Consider the following 13,356-nt stretch of genomic DNA (forward strand, 5'->3'; position numbering starts at 1 on the left):
GTGGAGAATCAGCACGCTGGCTGGCTGCTCTGCGGATAGTCAATGGGAAGAGGTGCAGCGCGGGCTCCTAAAGGAGAGGGTTGAAACGTCATGAAGGAGGAGAATCTGACCATGCAAGAGAAAGGCATTTCCTGTCGCTTCCGATAGCAATTAGGCTACCCTGGCATGGGGAGTCCTACCTCCTGGCTCCGGAAGTTATACTCCAGGGAATACTGCAGCCTTCCTCGCTTCTCATCCTGAAGGCCAGACTCCAGATCTTCCACATCTGGCTGGACCTACAGCAAGCAAGCACCAGAATGTTTTCCAAAATATCAGTGCTCACAAAGGTCAAGACTGGGATCTCTGGACCATCTCCATGACTGGAGGCTAGGGCCAACAATACTCTTGATGCTGCCAGCTCAAGCTGTCTGCACCTTCTTAAGCAGATAAGAACAAACTGCACGCTCATTGCACTGTTTTTCCAGGCCTGTCGTGCAGTCCTGGAGGTCCCCTTTCTAAAATCATGTTGATATTATGACAAATGATGAAAGAATCCCTGTTACACTCTGATGAGAATAAGAGTCTGAGGACTGACCACAGTGACGTGAACCAAGCAAACAAAAATCAGGACAACCTCAGGATTGCGCAAAGCCGGGGCTGCCAACAGATTCTGCTTTGCCCTGGGCAGTGTCGGGGGCTTGGCTCTGGGACCTGATAGGGCTGGGGCCTTGGGCAGAAGGGACAGCTCTAGGGACAGCCAGCCCTCAATGTTGCATGGGGTTCCAACAGCCATTTAAAGGACACAGGGCTCTGGCGGCTGCTGCTTGCAGCAGTAGCAGTGACAGCCAGGAGCCCCAGGACATTTTAGTTTTCCAGACCCTAGGCCAACTGCCCCTAGGCCTCGCCAACTCGCACCAGAGGCCCTGTGCAAGGCTCCCTCCATAAGCTCCAGTACTCTGAAAAGGGACAGGGGTACATCACACTAAACACAGATCTCTCTGATGCTGGCTGTTCCCAGGCTCAAAGACAGAGGGTGCCCTGCACTTCCATTTTTATTTCCTCTATTTCCATATCTGATTAATTTGGTGCTCAGGAAAATGGGTAACTCACAGCATTGGCTAGAGTCATAATGTCCATCAGACAAGGAGGTGATGGGGAAGTTCTCCACATGCATCTCTGCCAAGCCACCCTCATTCTGGCCTGTAGCATGCATTGATAATTTAGCTGGAGGTGTTTGCAGAGCAGAAGCTGCCCGAATTATAAGCCTGCGGCAAAGCCCTACATTCTTGGCTAAGTTCACTGGAACATGCCACTGCTTCTGAGTGCACCTCCAAGCTGTGGAGTAAGGCAGTGGCAGCCGGGAGGGAGAAGTGCGGGTGGCAGTGGAAGGAGCCTACCAGGCTGGCAGTGGTGGAGCCATTGATGCTATGCAAGTTGAGCTTCTCCTTCTTCTTGTGTTTCTTCTTGCAACAGCAGCACTTGATGATGCAGATGAGGAAGAGGAGGAGGAGAAGGCCAGCTGCGACTGCAATGGCGATGAGAGCCCATTTGGGTACTGTCGCGGCATTGGAGAAACAAAGAGAAAAAAATGGGGTTATGTCACTTTCTGTGGAATGCCTGTCTAAATAATCCCAGGCACCAGGGTGAGAATGTTCTCAGGACTCCCGAGTCATAATCTGAGCCCTGGGCAAATCACCTAGGTCCACGTGTGGACTTTAAACACCAACATCCAGATCTCGGCACTGACATAAGAGTGCTCTGCTTTTCATAGATGCTGAGCTTCTGCAGCCCCATCTGAACTAACTCAGGGCTGTGTGTGATCAGCACTTCTGAAAATTAGGCCACAGTGGCCGACATGAAAGAATACAGACAAATTAACTGCATGATGCTTGGCACACCCACCTGAAAAGTCTGGCCTTAACTTCCCCAGGCATAAGGTCCCTAGTGGTCAGTAGGGGACATAATACTCCCCTACCCAAGGGGATGGAGGAAGGGGTAATTCACCTATCTTTGCACAGTGCTTTGAGACCAATGGAGCATGTGAGAAGTATCGTCAGAGGCCAAATGGTTGATGTACCTTCCTTTCCAACCAGGGGACTTGGGGAGATAAACTGATTGAGACTTTCAAAGTAATCCAGGGGATTGAAGTCCAGACAAGCCCTGAAACACGACAGTGGCACAGAGGCAGTGTTTCTGAGTAAGCACTCACTGGAGCACCGGGAGAGGTCCCCCATTGGCACAGTTATTCCACATTCTCAAGGGGCAACAGTTAGCTCAGTGGAAACCTTCTTCCATCCACCTACTCCTGGCTGCACCAGGGCTTGGGTTGGCATAACATAGCTTGGCCAACTTAACTCTTTAGTGTAGAACTGCTCCTGCATACTTACTTCCTACTGAGATTAATGGGAGACATCTGCTAGGCTGCGCTCAGAAACTGTTCCCCTGGCTGGCATGGAGGGAAGAAAAGACCCAAGTACAGAAGCAACTCCTCTAGCTGAAGCAAGGAGAGGAGCCAATATTGCGCACACTCTCCCTCCCAGCCTGTTTTATCCCAATGCTGCATGTCCTGCTTGCACAGCAGTGCTGGCTGTCCAAACCTTTACAAGGAGACGGTGTATACAAACAGGTCACATCCTGCACAGATACTGCCATGTCCTTTAACTCCCACTGTTTACATCCTAGCAAGTCCAGTTGTGTGCTTCCTGACCGCCATGGAAGATAGCAGGAAATAAGGAAGGGGTTGTGAATATCAGATCCAGCAGTGACACATTATGTGCCCAATCTCCATTAAATGAGGAATTATTCTGGGGGGGTCCAAGTGCCTCTGTTTGAATAATCAGTGCAGATCAGTATGTCAGAAGCAGCATTGTGTCAGCATGATTTCATATTTCTTGAGAGGTCAATATGTCGGCTCCCTTGAGCTATATTTGACTCTCGTTCTGAAGATTGGCTTGGCTAAGCCCTTGTACCCATGATGGAGTTTAGCCTGCAGCTCTGCAGCAATGGAACTGGATCAGGAGCTCACGTCCTTGAGGCAGGAATTTGTTGCAAACTGCAAACTTTCATTTCAGGTATATACGATTATGATGGGGAACATACAGAACATAAGCAGATGTAACAGGTGTGCCATTGCTTCCATCAGTCTAGAGACAGCCTGAAACAATTGCTCTCTGGCAGGCATAAACCACTGCATTCCCATCAATAGATTGTTAAAGCTGGCCACACGGTTCACTCTTTCCTAGCTGATCTTTCTAGCAGAAACATCCAGCTAAACTGCTCCTCTAGTCTCCCCCAAATAAACCCAGAGCTGATTGTACAAGTAATTTTTAAACTGAAGTGGTTTAACAGTGACCTACAGTTTAAAAATGTACCAGAAGCTGCCCCTAGAATGCAGCACAACCCAGGAATCCGACCACAAAATTCCAGGCCCTCCTGGGGCTGAGGCTAGTCCCCAGCATCACGCTTATCCTGTACAGGACCTTAAAGGGTGGTAGTATCATCTTTTTCTAAATTCTCCTTTCTTCATTGCTCTTCCTGAGGTACCCAGGCACTAGGGGTGCCACCATTTAAACTCGGTCCTTAGGACAGAATCATCACATCAAGATAGCCTGTCAGAGCTCTCATGCCAGGGCACCAGGAAGTGGAGCTGGAGGGTGAAAAGGCAAAGGAGCTGGCTGGGAGACTACACCACTAGGCTCTGAGGCCAAGAGCAATGACCTCAGTCTGCAGGGGACACAGTGACTACGGGAAGCTAAGGGCTGTGGTTGGGTCTCTGGTGGCTGAGTAGCCTAGTGGCTAGGTTACTGAGTAAGTAGGTGGAGCACTGGCTTCCCACACCCTGTGCTCCTGGCTCAGGAACTCCAAATCATTCCCTAGCCAAGCCCTTAAGTTTGCAGTGTGGCCCCAACAGTCCAGATTCCCCTTCGTTGCGGCTTCTCAGTAGGTTCCCCTCTTTTCCCGGAGGGATAGGGGTAGGGGCTGACTTGTTCCTGTGGCTGCTGAGCAGGCAGGCATCGTTCATGTGCTTAGAATGCTGAACCAGACTCCTGCCTTCTTGCTAGTCACCCCCAAACTGTGCCCTTCAGACCTGGCCTTGGTTGCAGGTAAAGCGAGGTAGAGATAAGGCTTTCTTTAACCTTTGGAAGACCAAGCCCTCCTTTCTCCATTCCCTCACAAGGGCTTTAATGATGGTGGCAGCCCGGAAGGCCTGGTGGGTGGCAGCCGTTTGCAAGATCAAGGTTAAGACCCAGATTCATCAAGCACAGTTGACTAATGATGAACTCTGCAGACAAATTAATCCCAATAAACTCAGCATTTGTGCCCACTCTGCCATCTTTAATTTACTTACATGGTATTTTGTTAATAATGTCATCAATGAAGCTAGGCTTGGCAGTGGTCAAAGCAGCGGTCGTTGTGAGGCTACTGGGAGCAGGAGGGGTGGTTGTGTTACTTGTACTCATTTTGTTCATCTTAAGTAAGTGTGGGCAACCTGGAAAAACAAACAAAATAAAAAAAAATAATTCATTTATTTTGTACTGTTTATGTCTCCAACCCGAGACTCCAATAAGAATAAATACATCTAAAAAAGGAAAGAAATTTAGTAAAATATGAGTATCTTGGACTAGTTCACCATCAGTATAACATGTTAATTTGCATTATACTATTCAACCACTAAGTGTCTCTGTGCGCTAGACAGAATTTCAGACAGGGTAAAGCCCCTGATAAGCAACAGAGACAAAGCTGGGACTCAAGCTATGTGGAAGTCTGATTGTCTCTGTCATCTGTGGCTTTTTTTTTTTTAAAGTAAATGCTTCCCATTTAAGAAAAATTGTGATTCTGTGTGTCGGTCCCGTCCTGCAGAGAAACTACTGGGAAAGGGACAGGGAGGATGAGTGCTGCACTTTTCCTCATGGTCATGGAGGCTATGTCTACACGTGTATGCTACATCGAAATAGTTTATTTCGATGGAGCGACATCAAAATAAGCTATTTCGATGAATAACGTCCACACGTCCTCCAGGGCTGGTGCCGTCGACATTCAGCGTCAACGTTGGGCAGCACCACGTCAAAGTAGGAGCTGCGGGGGGGAGCGTCTACACGCCAAAGCAGCACACATCGACATAAGGGTGCCAGGAACAGCTGCAGACAGAGTCACAGGGCGGACTAGCACTTCCGGGGCAACAGCTAGCCGCTCCCTTAAAGACACACTCAGCCTGCACAGCACGCGGTCTGCAGAGCCATAGGCATGCACACCTCGGCGAAGCAGTTATGGACCCCCAGCAGCAGCAGCAGCCAAAGGTCCACCCGGCTGCCCCTGCAGGAGCAGTGCTCGCCCTGCTCCATGCCATGCAGGAGGCAGCTGATCACCTTTTCTTTGTGGAAGAGGAGCTGCCCCCAGGGGAGGAAGAAGCAACCCCAGACCCTGCTGCCACCCCCCCCCGCCCCGCTGCATACACCGCTGGCTGTGGAGCTACCCCACGAGCACCGACTGGTGGGAGCGGCTGGTGCTCGGCGAGTGGGACGACGACCACTGGCTCCAGAACTTTCGTATGAGCTGGCAGACATTTCTGGAGCTCTGCCAGTGGCCCACCCCCACGCTGAGGCAGCAGGACACCGCCATGCGGCGTGCCCTCAGTGTGGAGAAACGGGTCGGCATCGCTGTCTGGAAGCTGGCCACTCCAGACTGCTACCGATCCGTGGGGCAGCAGTTTGGCATCGGCAAGGCCATCATCGGGGCTGTCCTCATGGAGGTAAGAGGACCCACAGGGAGGGGGAGGCAGCCCTGGGGGTGGAGGGGAGCCCTGGGAGGGGAGGGGAGGGGAGCCCTGGGACACCCCATCAATGCACACCCCTCATTGGTGCTCTCCCATGTCTTTCCCCTGCAGGTTGTCCACGCAATCAATGCCCTGCTCCTCCATAGGCTCGTGCGGCTTGGGGACCTGGATGCCGCCATCACGGGGTTTGCCACCCTGGGCTTCCCAAATTGCTTCGGGGCTCTGGATGGGACCCATATCCCCATCCATGCCCCGGAGCACAGTGGAGGACGCTTCTTGAACAGGAAGGGCTACCATTCAGTGGTCCTCCAGGCCTTGGTGGACAGCCGGGGCCGCTTCCTGGACGTTTATGTTGGCTGGCCTGGCAGCACCCACGATGCCCGGGTATTCCGGAATTCAGGCCTGTGCCGCCGGCTGGAGGCGGGGACCTACATCCCCCAGTGGGAGATCCCTGTGGGGGACACCACGATGCCCCTCTGCGTCGTCGCAGATGCGGCGTACCCCCTCCGGCCCTGGCTCATGCACCCTTACACGGGCCATCTGTCAGCCAGCCAGGAGCTCTTCAACATGCGCCTGAACCACACGCGCCAGGTGGTTGAGCGCACATTTGGCTGCCTCAAAGGGCGCTGGAGGTGTCTCCTCACCCGCCTTGATGTGGGCCCCACCAACATCCCCCAGATTGTGGGCGCATGCAGCACCCTCCACAACATGGTGGAGAGCAAGGGGGAGGCATTCTTTCAGGGCTGGGCTGGGCTGGGCTGTGGAGGCTGGCAGGGCTGACGTGCAGCCACCCGCTGCCCCCAGTCGCCAGGTGGACCCCGAGTGGATCCAGGTCTGGGAGGCCCTGCGGGCCCATTTCGACCAGGCCGCAGGGTGAACGCTGGCAGGCCCCCCACTGGACCCCCCACCATCCTCCACAACACTCCCTGCCCCTACGCCCACACCACAAAGCACCCAAGAGCACACCCCCCCAACTTTTCTTGCAAATAAAAATAGAGCTGTTGTTCGTGAAACCACAAAACGTTGAATTCTTATTATTATACTATTACAACAAATATAAATATTATATATTATATGGATAACCAAAAAACAGTGGAACACAAGGAAGGGGAGAACTATTTACATGGGGGGGCAGGTATCATAACATAACAGGGGTCTAATACAAACTATATACAACACAAGTAAAAGGGGATATGTACAAAGGGGGGGGCCACGTCCTGGGCCCCGCACCCCCTAATGTTCAGCGCTGGGGGTGGGCGGCTGCGACCCTCGCCTCGGTCTCAGCCCTGGCCAGGGCTGGCTGGGGGCCGGGCGGACCGGCAGATATGGCCAGCGGGTGTCAGCAGGCCCCAGGTCCCCCTCGGAGGATGGCCCCTCAGTGGCGGACGGCAGTGCGACAGCGGGTGGAGCAGCGGGTGGAGCAGGCAGGGAGGGCAGAGCGGCGGCCGGCGCGGCATGGGGGGCCAGGTAGTCCACGATGCGCTCAAACGTGCGCATAAAGGCCCCCCATGCTTCCTGGTGCCAGGCCAGTGCCCACTCCTGCAGATGGAGGCGCTGCTCCTCCACCCACAAGCACTGCTCTGAGACCTCCTGCTGCTGCCGGAGGATCACCAGCAGCTGGGGGTCCATCGCCGTCCGGGGGTGGTGCTGGGTCCACCGTCGTCCCCGCCCTGGGGCTGGTCGGTGCTCCGCCGAGGGGCTGGCCTGCAGTGATAGCCCCGGTGGGCTCTCTGGGACCACTGACACCTCGCCGGCGCTCTCCGGTCCCTCCGATGGTGCAGCTGCGGAACACAGGGGGGGAAGAAGAGTGGAGACAGCTGTTAGTGTGGCCCCCGAGCCATGGCCCTTGTCCCCCCACCCCTCTGCTGCTGGTTCCCCATTACCATCGCCGGGAGATGCTGCTGCTGCTGATGGGTGTCCCACCCCCTCCCCCCGGGGGACCCTAGGTTCCGCTTCCCGCATCCCCAGGGGTGGGGCATGGTACTGTCGTGCTAGGGGGGCAGGGGCTGATGCACTCTTCTGAGGGACATGCCACTGCTGTCCTTGGGGCCATGGTCATCTGGGCATGTGGAGGGCCCTGGTCATGTCTGTTGCCCCCGCCCCTCAACCCCGGGGGTGTGCACCGGGGGGGTACATACATACCTGACAGTCCGCTCCCACGGTCGGGGGACACCCGGTGGGCCGACGCCCTGCTGGAGCTCCGGGACGGGATGGCAATCCGGAGCCCCCCGTCGCTGGAGGAGGATTCCTCCTCCTCCTCCTCCTCCTCCAGCATCCCAGGGGTGCGCTCCTGGGGGGGGCCCCTGGGGTGCAGGGCTTGCCTCCGGGGCGGACTCCGCCTCCGGGGCCTGCTGGGGCTCGTCGGCCAAGGTGTCAAGAGTGGCTGGCGGGGAGGAGGTGTGCCGGGGGCCCATGATTTCCCTGAGCTCCCTGTAAAAGGGGCAAGTGACGGGGGAGGCTCCAGATCGGCTGGCCGCATCCCGGGCCCAGGCGTAACCCTGCCGCAGCTCCTTGACCTTACTCCTGACGTGGTCAGGAGTGCAGGCAGGGTGACCCCAGGCAGTACGCCCTCGGCCAGCCGAGCGAACGCATCCGCGTTCCGCCTCTTGCTCCCCATTACCTGGAGCACCTCCTCCTCGCTCCAGAGCCCCAGAAGGTCCCGGATCTCAGCCTCCATCCAGGAGGGGCCCCGCTGCCTCTTCCCTGGCTGGCTGCCGGCCTGGGAGCCCTGGCTCCCCTTGGGGGGGGTGCCCTGGGGGCGCTTAGGGGGCTGGCGGGCGGCCATCGCAGCGGGGGGGGGGGTGTCTCTAGGCTGCAGGGAGGCGTGCAGGCAGGCCGCGTGGCTGTGCTGCCGCCTGCACGCTCTCTCAGCTTCCTGCATAGGAAGGCAGGGTGCGGGGAGCTTTAAGGGGCTGCTGCACGCGGCGACCATCGAGCTCAGGGGTTGGAGAGAGCGTCTCTCAACCCCTCAGCTGATGGCCGCCATGGCGGACCCCACTATTTCGATGTTGCGGGACACGGATCGGCTACACGTGCCCTACTTTGACGTTCAACGTGGAAGTAGGGTGCTATTCCCATCTCCTCATGAGGATAGCGACTTCGACGTCTCGCCGCCTTACGTTGATGTCAACTTCGAAATAGTGCTCGCCACGTGTAGATGTGGCGGGCGCTATTTCGAAGTTGGCGTGGCTACTTCGAAGTAGCCGGCACGTGTAGACGTGGCTGGAGTGATCCTACAACCATCCCCCAGGTGGGAGAGATCTGGCGAGCTCTAAGTACAAGGGTTCATGCTCCGTCCCAATCCTACAAATGTCAAGGATCCTGGAGGAAAGGAACTTCCTTCTCCACAGAAACAGGAGCCGTTTTGCCCTGACTTCTCCCTGGGGCAGCATGGCTGGAGCAGGCATTGTGCTTGCATTGGCTGGATCCCCTTGCTCAGTAGCAGCCTCAGAAGGGACCTGCAGTAGGTAATAGATGTTGCCACAGAGAGCAGGTTCTCTCCTGCTCCACACAGTTCTTTCCCCACCCCACTCCTGAATTCCGTTCCTGGAGTAAATGAGAATCCCCATGAGGCAATGGAGGGGAGACAGTGGTAAGTCAGTGATCCATACACGTAATACCAAACTCCATATACAGAATCATGGGCCCCTTACATTTCTATTGCACCCATATGTCCCTTGGGAAGGATATGTGTTTGGAAGGTGTTACAAACCCCACAGACAGAGTTCTGGTTTCACTCTCTGAAATGCAGCCACTTCAAGGGTAAAACACAAAGTGTATTAGTAGCAGGCTCTGTAACTACAGGCTCTCGTTGAGCACAGGAAGTGAAGAACACTCTGGCCAGTTGAAGTGACAGAATGTTAGTAAATCTGGAGCATATTAGACACTAAGAACTGCCTCATACTAGACTGCCTTCACTACAATGCTGTGCATGCCCTGAGACATGATGCATCATCAGCCTTGCTATGTTAATCACAGCCTCTAGCGCTGAGACAGCATATCAGTACCTTAATAAAAGTGCACCATAGCAGCTAGAGTTGGAGCCTGAATTCCCAGGCTGGGGCTGCATCACCGCAGTTCTATGAGAGCTCTGTGTCTGGGAGCCTCCAGCACAGAGACACAGTCACGTGGCCAGAGGGACATTACAGCAGGGACAGGTGGAAAGAAAGAATAGGGTTATCCAGGAGTTACCAGGAGCCACCCCTCATTCTTTTTTTCCAGAATTAGCAGGAACAGATTTCTTGTTAAACTAACAAAGGAGAAGACGAGACGGTTGAGATTTGTGTATGCAAGGTGCTGACAATGGACCAGGTCCCATTACTCAGCTGAGCCCTTACTTACACAAGTAGTCCCACTTTGGACTACTATAGCACCTACAGCAGGGCTGGGCAAAAGATGGCCCAGGGGCTGGATCTGGCCCACAGAAGCATCAGGGACCCTCCCGTAGGTTCTGTCCCCACCCTGCCCTGCCCCTGCAAACCTCTGTGGAAAATACCCAAGGGATGCTGTTTATTTGCAAAAGCTGCAGGGTGGGGGGTGGAGGAAGAGACTTCATAATCCCATTGGCTGGTTTATGGCCAATAGGAGCTTCCTGTTTGAAGCGCTCCTCCCCCTTCCCTCAGGCTCTAGCTATTCACAGAGGTACATGGCCCCTGCCATGGTGGGTAGGCAGGGAGTCTGCATGAGAAATCAGTTGGGCTGCTGGCAGGGAATCACCCAGGTAAGTCTCCCAGCCAGAACCTGTCTCTGGCACCTCACTCTCCTAAACCTCTGCCCCTCTATCCCATGTAACCCAAATCCTCTGACCCCCCTGTGACACCCATACCCCTTCTCAGACCCTGCAGCTCAATCCCCTTTCTCAGGTCACTACCCCTCCTTCGTTCCATCACAAACCAGACCCCTACACTCTAGTCCCCTACCACAGGTCACATCCCCCTCCTTCACCCAAACACCTGCCCAGACCCCATGCCCCCCTCTTGCACCCCAGTCCCTTACCCCAAGCTCCTCTCTGCACCCAACCTCTGTCCCAGAGCCTGCACCTCTTCCATTAATATCATGGAAGAGTGTGGCCCGTGGCCAGTTTCTGAATTCTTGGAGTGTCCCCCACCCACATCACAAATTATTGCCCCTCCCCTGACCTAGAGGCATCAACCAAGATCAGTATCTCATTGTGCTAGGTGTTTTACATACACAGACCAGAGAGACAAAGGGAAGTGAAACAGAAGCACAGAAAGGGAAAGTGACAGGAGACCCTAGAACAGACTACACCTCTTCTGTCTCCCAGGGCCAATGCTATAGCTATTGGACCATACTGTCTACCCAGGGATAGCTGTGAATTCATAGCGTAGCATTGCACACAGAGGGGTCACAATCTGGCCTAACGTTGGCTGAGTGGGAAGCGAAGGGAAATATTGCTGTGATAGTGAGTAGGGAATCAGAGACATCCTTAGTAGGTACTTCATCAAGAGGCAGTATAGTGGGTGGAACACTGGGCTGGGAATCAGGAGACCTAACTCTGCTATTGTGCTGCTGTGTAGTGTGAGGCAAGTCACTTCACCTCTGTGCCTCAGTTTCACCATCTGTAAAAGGGGGATAATGATTATGACGTTGGTAAAGTGCTTTGAGATCTACTGCTGAAAATGCCCTAGGTATTATTAATATTGTGACTAGGAATGTCGACACAGTTACAACATACAAGGTCCTTTCTCCAGGCAAGAGTGTGCAACACCCATCCACAACCATGCTGGATGCCGGCCATTCAATAATTAAAGCCAGGTGTGTGAATCTCCTGCCTGGAATCATATTCACAAATGCTGTGCCAGATGGGACACTGCAAAGTATGTGTGTATTTACCTTGGCTCCCAGCAACCACTTCCTGAATTTGAACATCTCCAATTAATGAGAAAGTGCAAGCATAAATTGCCTGCCACCCTGCCACTCAGCAAAGAGACACATGCGGAGAAATTCCTAAAAAGAAATTTCCTTGTCTGAATTTTGCTGAAAATATTTCATGAGGCTACTAAATGTGAACAGAGATGTTTGTTTTCAAGTGATTCTCAAACCTTAACTAACAATTATTAAATTAAATTCAAGTCTATTGTTACTTGCAGTTCAGTAGCCCCTTGCAGCAGCAATTAAGGTCAGACTTCAGCTAATACTGAGCACTTTGAAAGTCCCATGTAAATTTCCAAACAGGCAGAACAAAGAATGGACTCCAATCCGTGCTGAAGAAAGGCACTTTAGAATCCTGAGCATATATTTGTCTAAAATAAAATTACTCTGAAGCATTTATTAGAAAGTGCTGGAATGAATTTTGTTTTATCTTCCCTGAAAAAACTCTTTACATTTAAATATTCCCCTGCAGTGACAGGACCCTTAACCAATGCTAGTGCGTGTGAATCAAAGAGTAATAGTGACTGCAAACAAAGTGAAAACCTCTGCCTGTATCTTCTGCAGGCTCCCTGAAGTAAGTGAGTGAGAGGGAGTCCCTGGTTGAAGCAGCTTTCACATCACTCATTGCCAGGGCTAGTGCTAGGAATTTAAAAGTTATGGGGCAATGAATTGGTTCCTCCTATAAAGGTGGAACAAATGTATTGTTGGCATGTGCCACACCTTCACAATAGCTACGGCAAACAAACAGTGACAAGTCTCAGCTGACATCCAGACCAAAGCTAGCAGAAAAGTGTCAAGAAAAATTTCCCACTGATGTAGCTTTTATCCAGTTCACAGTATCTAGTCCACGCACATATAAATGCACGACCATGCACACCCAGCCACATGTACATATATGCTGAGTATACATACAGCATATGAGTATATGTGGATGCACATGTGGCTGCATGTTTACATCTAGTGCAAGAGTCTCTGATCACATGCCTGACTGTCTGCACGCTGGGCTCTGGGCATGGCACATACCAAAGATACATTTGTTCCACCTTTCTAGGAGGAACCAATTTACTGCATATATTAAAAACAGACAGCTGCCACACAAGCCCACATAAATGTATGCATATACTTACAAATGCATTCACACACAGGATGGATAGAAACAAATGCACACATACACACAGTCTGATTCTCATATATGTTATTGTAGCCCAGTTACAAAGCTTGGGCAGCAAAAGGGAGCCATAAAGTAGTTCATTAGAGCACTGACAGAGTAGTTTGAAAGAGGCTGAGTCTGCATCTATGCACTGCTTCTGTAAGCAGGCAGACTATCTAATTGTTTATTGGCAGGTGCTTTGGAAAGCAAAGGAAACCCCATGTTGAAAAGACGGCCTCAACAGTAGAAAATAAAGAAGTAAGAAGAGTGAAGAGCCTAGAGATATTTCTGTGTCATCTCTCACCCCATCTCCAAGCACTACATCAGATTAGCTCTACAATATGCTTTTGAGGGAACTAAGGGCATGTCCACACAGCAGCCTTATTCCAAAATAAGCTATTTCAGAATAGCTATTCCAGAATAGCTTATTTCCAGATAACGCTGCTACACACAAAAATGCATTTTGGAATAGCACTTAGCTATTTTGAAATACACAGTCTAAACACATAGAGCCTATTTCTAAATAGAGCCATTGAACACACTGTGGCTTATTTGGAAACAG

The 13,356-nt window shown here is 52.6% G+C and overlaps 1 protein-coding gene across 1 annotated transcript in view; it reads right to left on the reverse strand.

Moving 5' to 3' along the window:
* The window catches only part of SYT8 (synaptotagmin 8), a 30,622-nt gene that overhangs the window by 12,204 nt on the left and 5,062 nt on the right, over positions 1-13,356 (reverse strand). The window contains exons 2-4 of the mRNA XM_074997826.1: positions 4,328-4,468; positions 1,377-1,534; positions 180-275 (exon numbers count right to left, since the gene is read on the reverse strand). Coding sequence (XP_074853927.1) covers positions 180-275; positions 1,377-1,534; positions 4,328-4,448 — 375 coding nt within the window. The 5' untranslated portion in view covers positions 4,449-4,468. The remainder of the gene's footprint in view (positions 1-179; positions 276-1,376; positions 1,535-4,327; positions 4,469-13,356) is intronic.

The sequence above is a fragment of the Carettochelys insculpta genome, chromosome 6, assembly GCF_033958435.1.
Source record: "Carettochelys insculpta isolate YL-2023 chromosome 6, ASM3395843v1, whole genome shotgun sequence".
Lineage (NCBI taxonomy): Eukaryota > Metazoa > Chordata > Testudines > Carettochelyidae > Carettochelys > Carettochelys insculpta.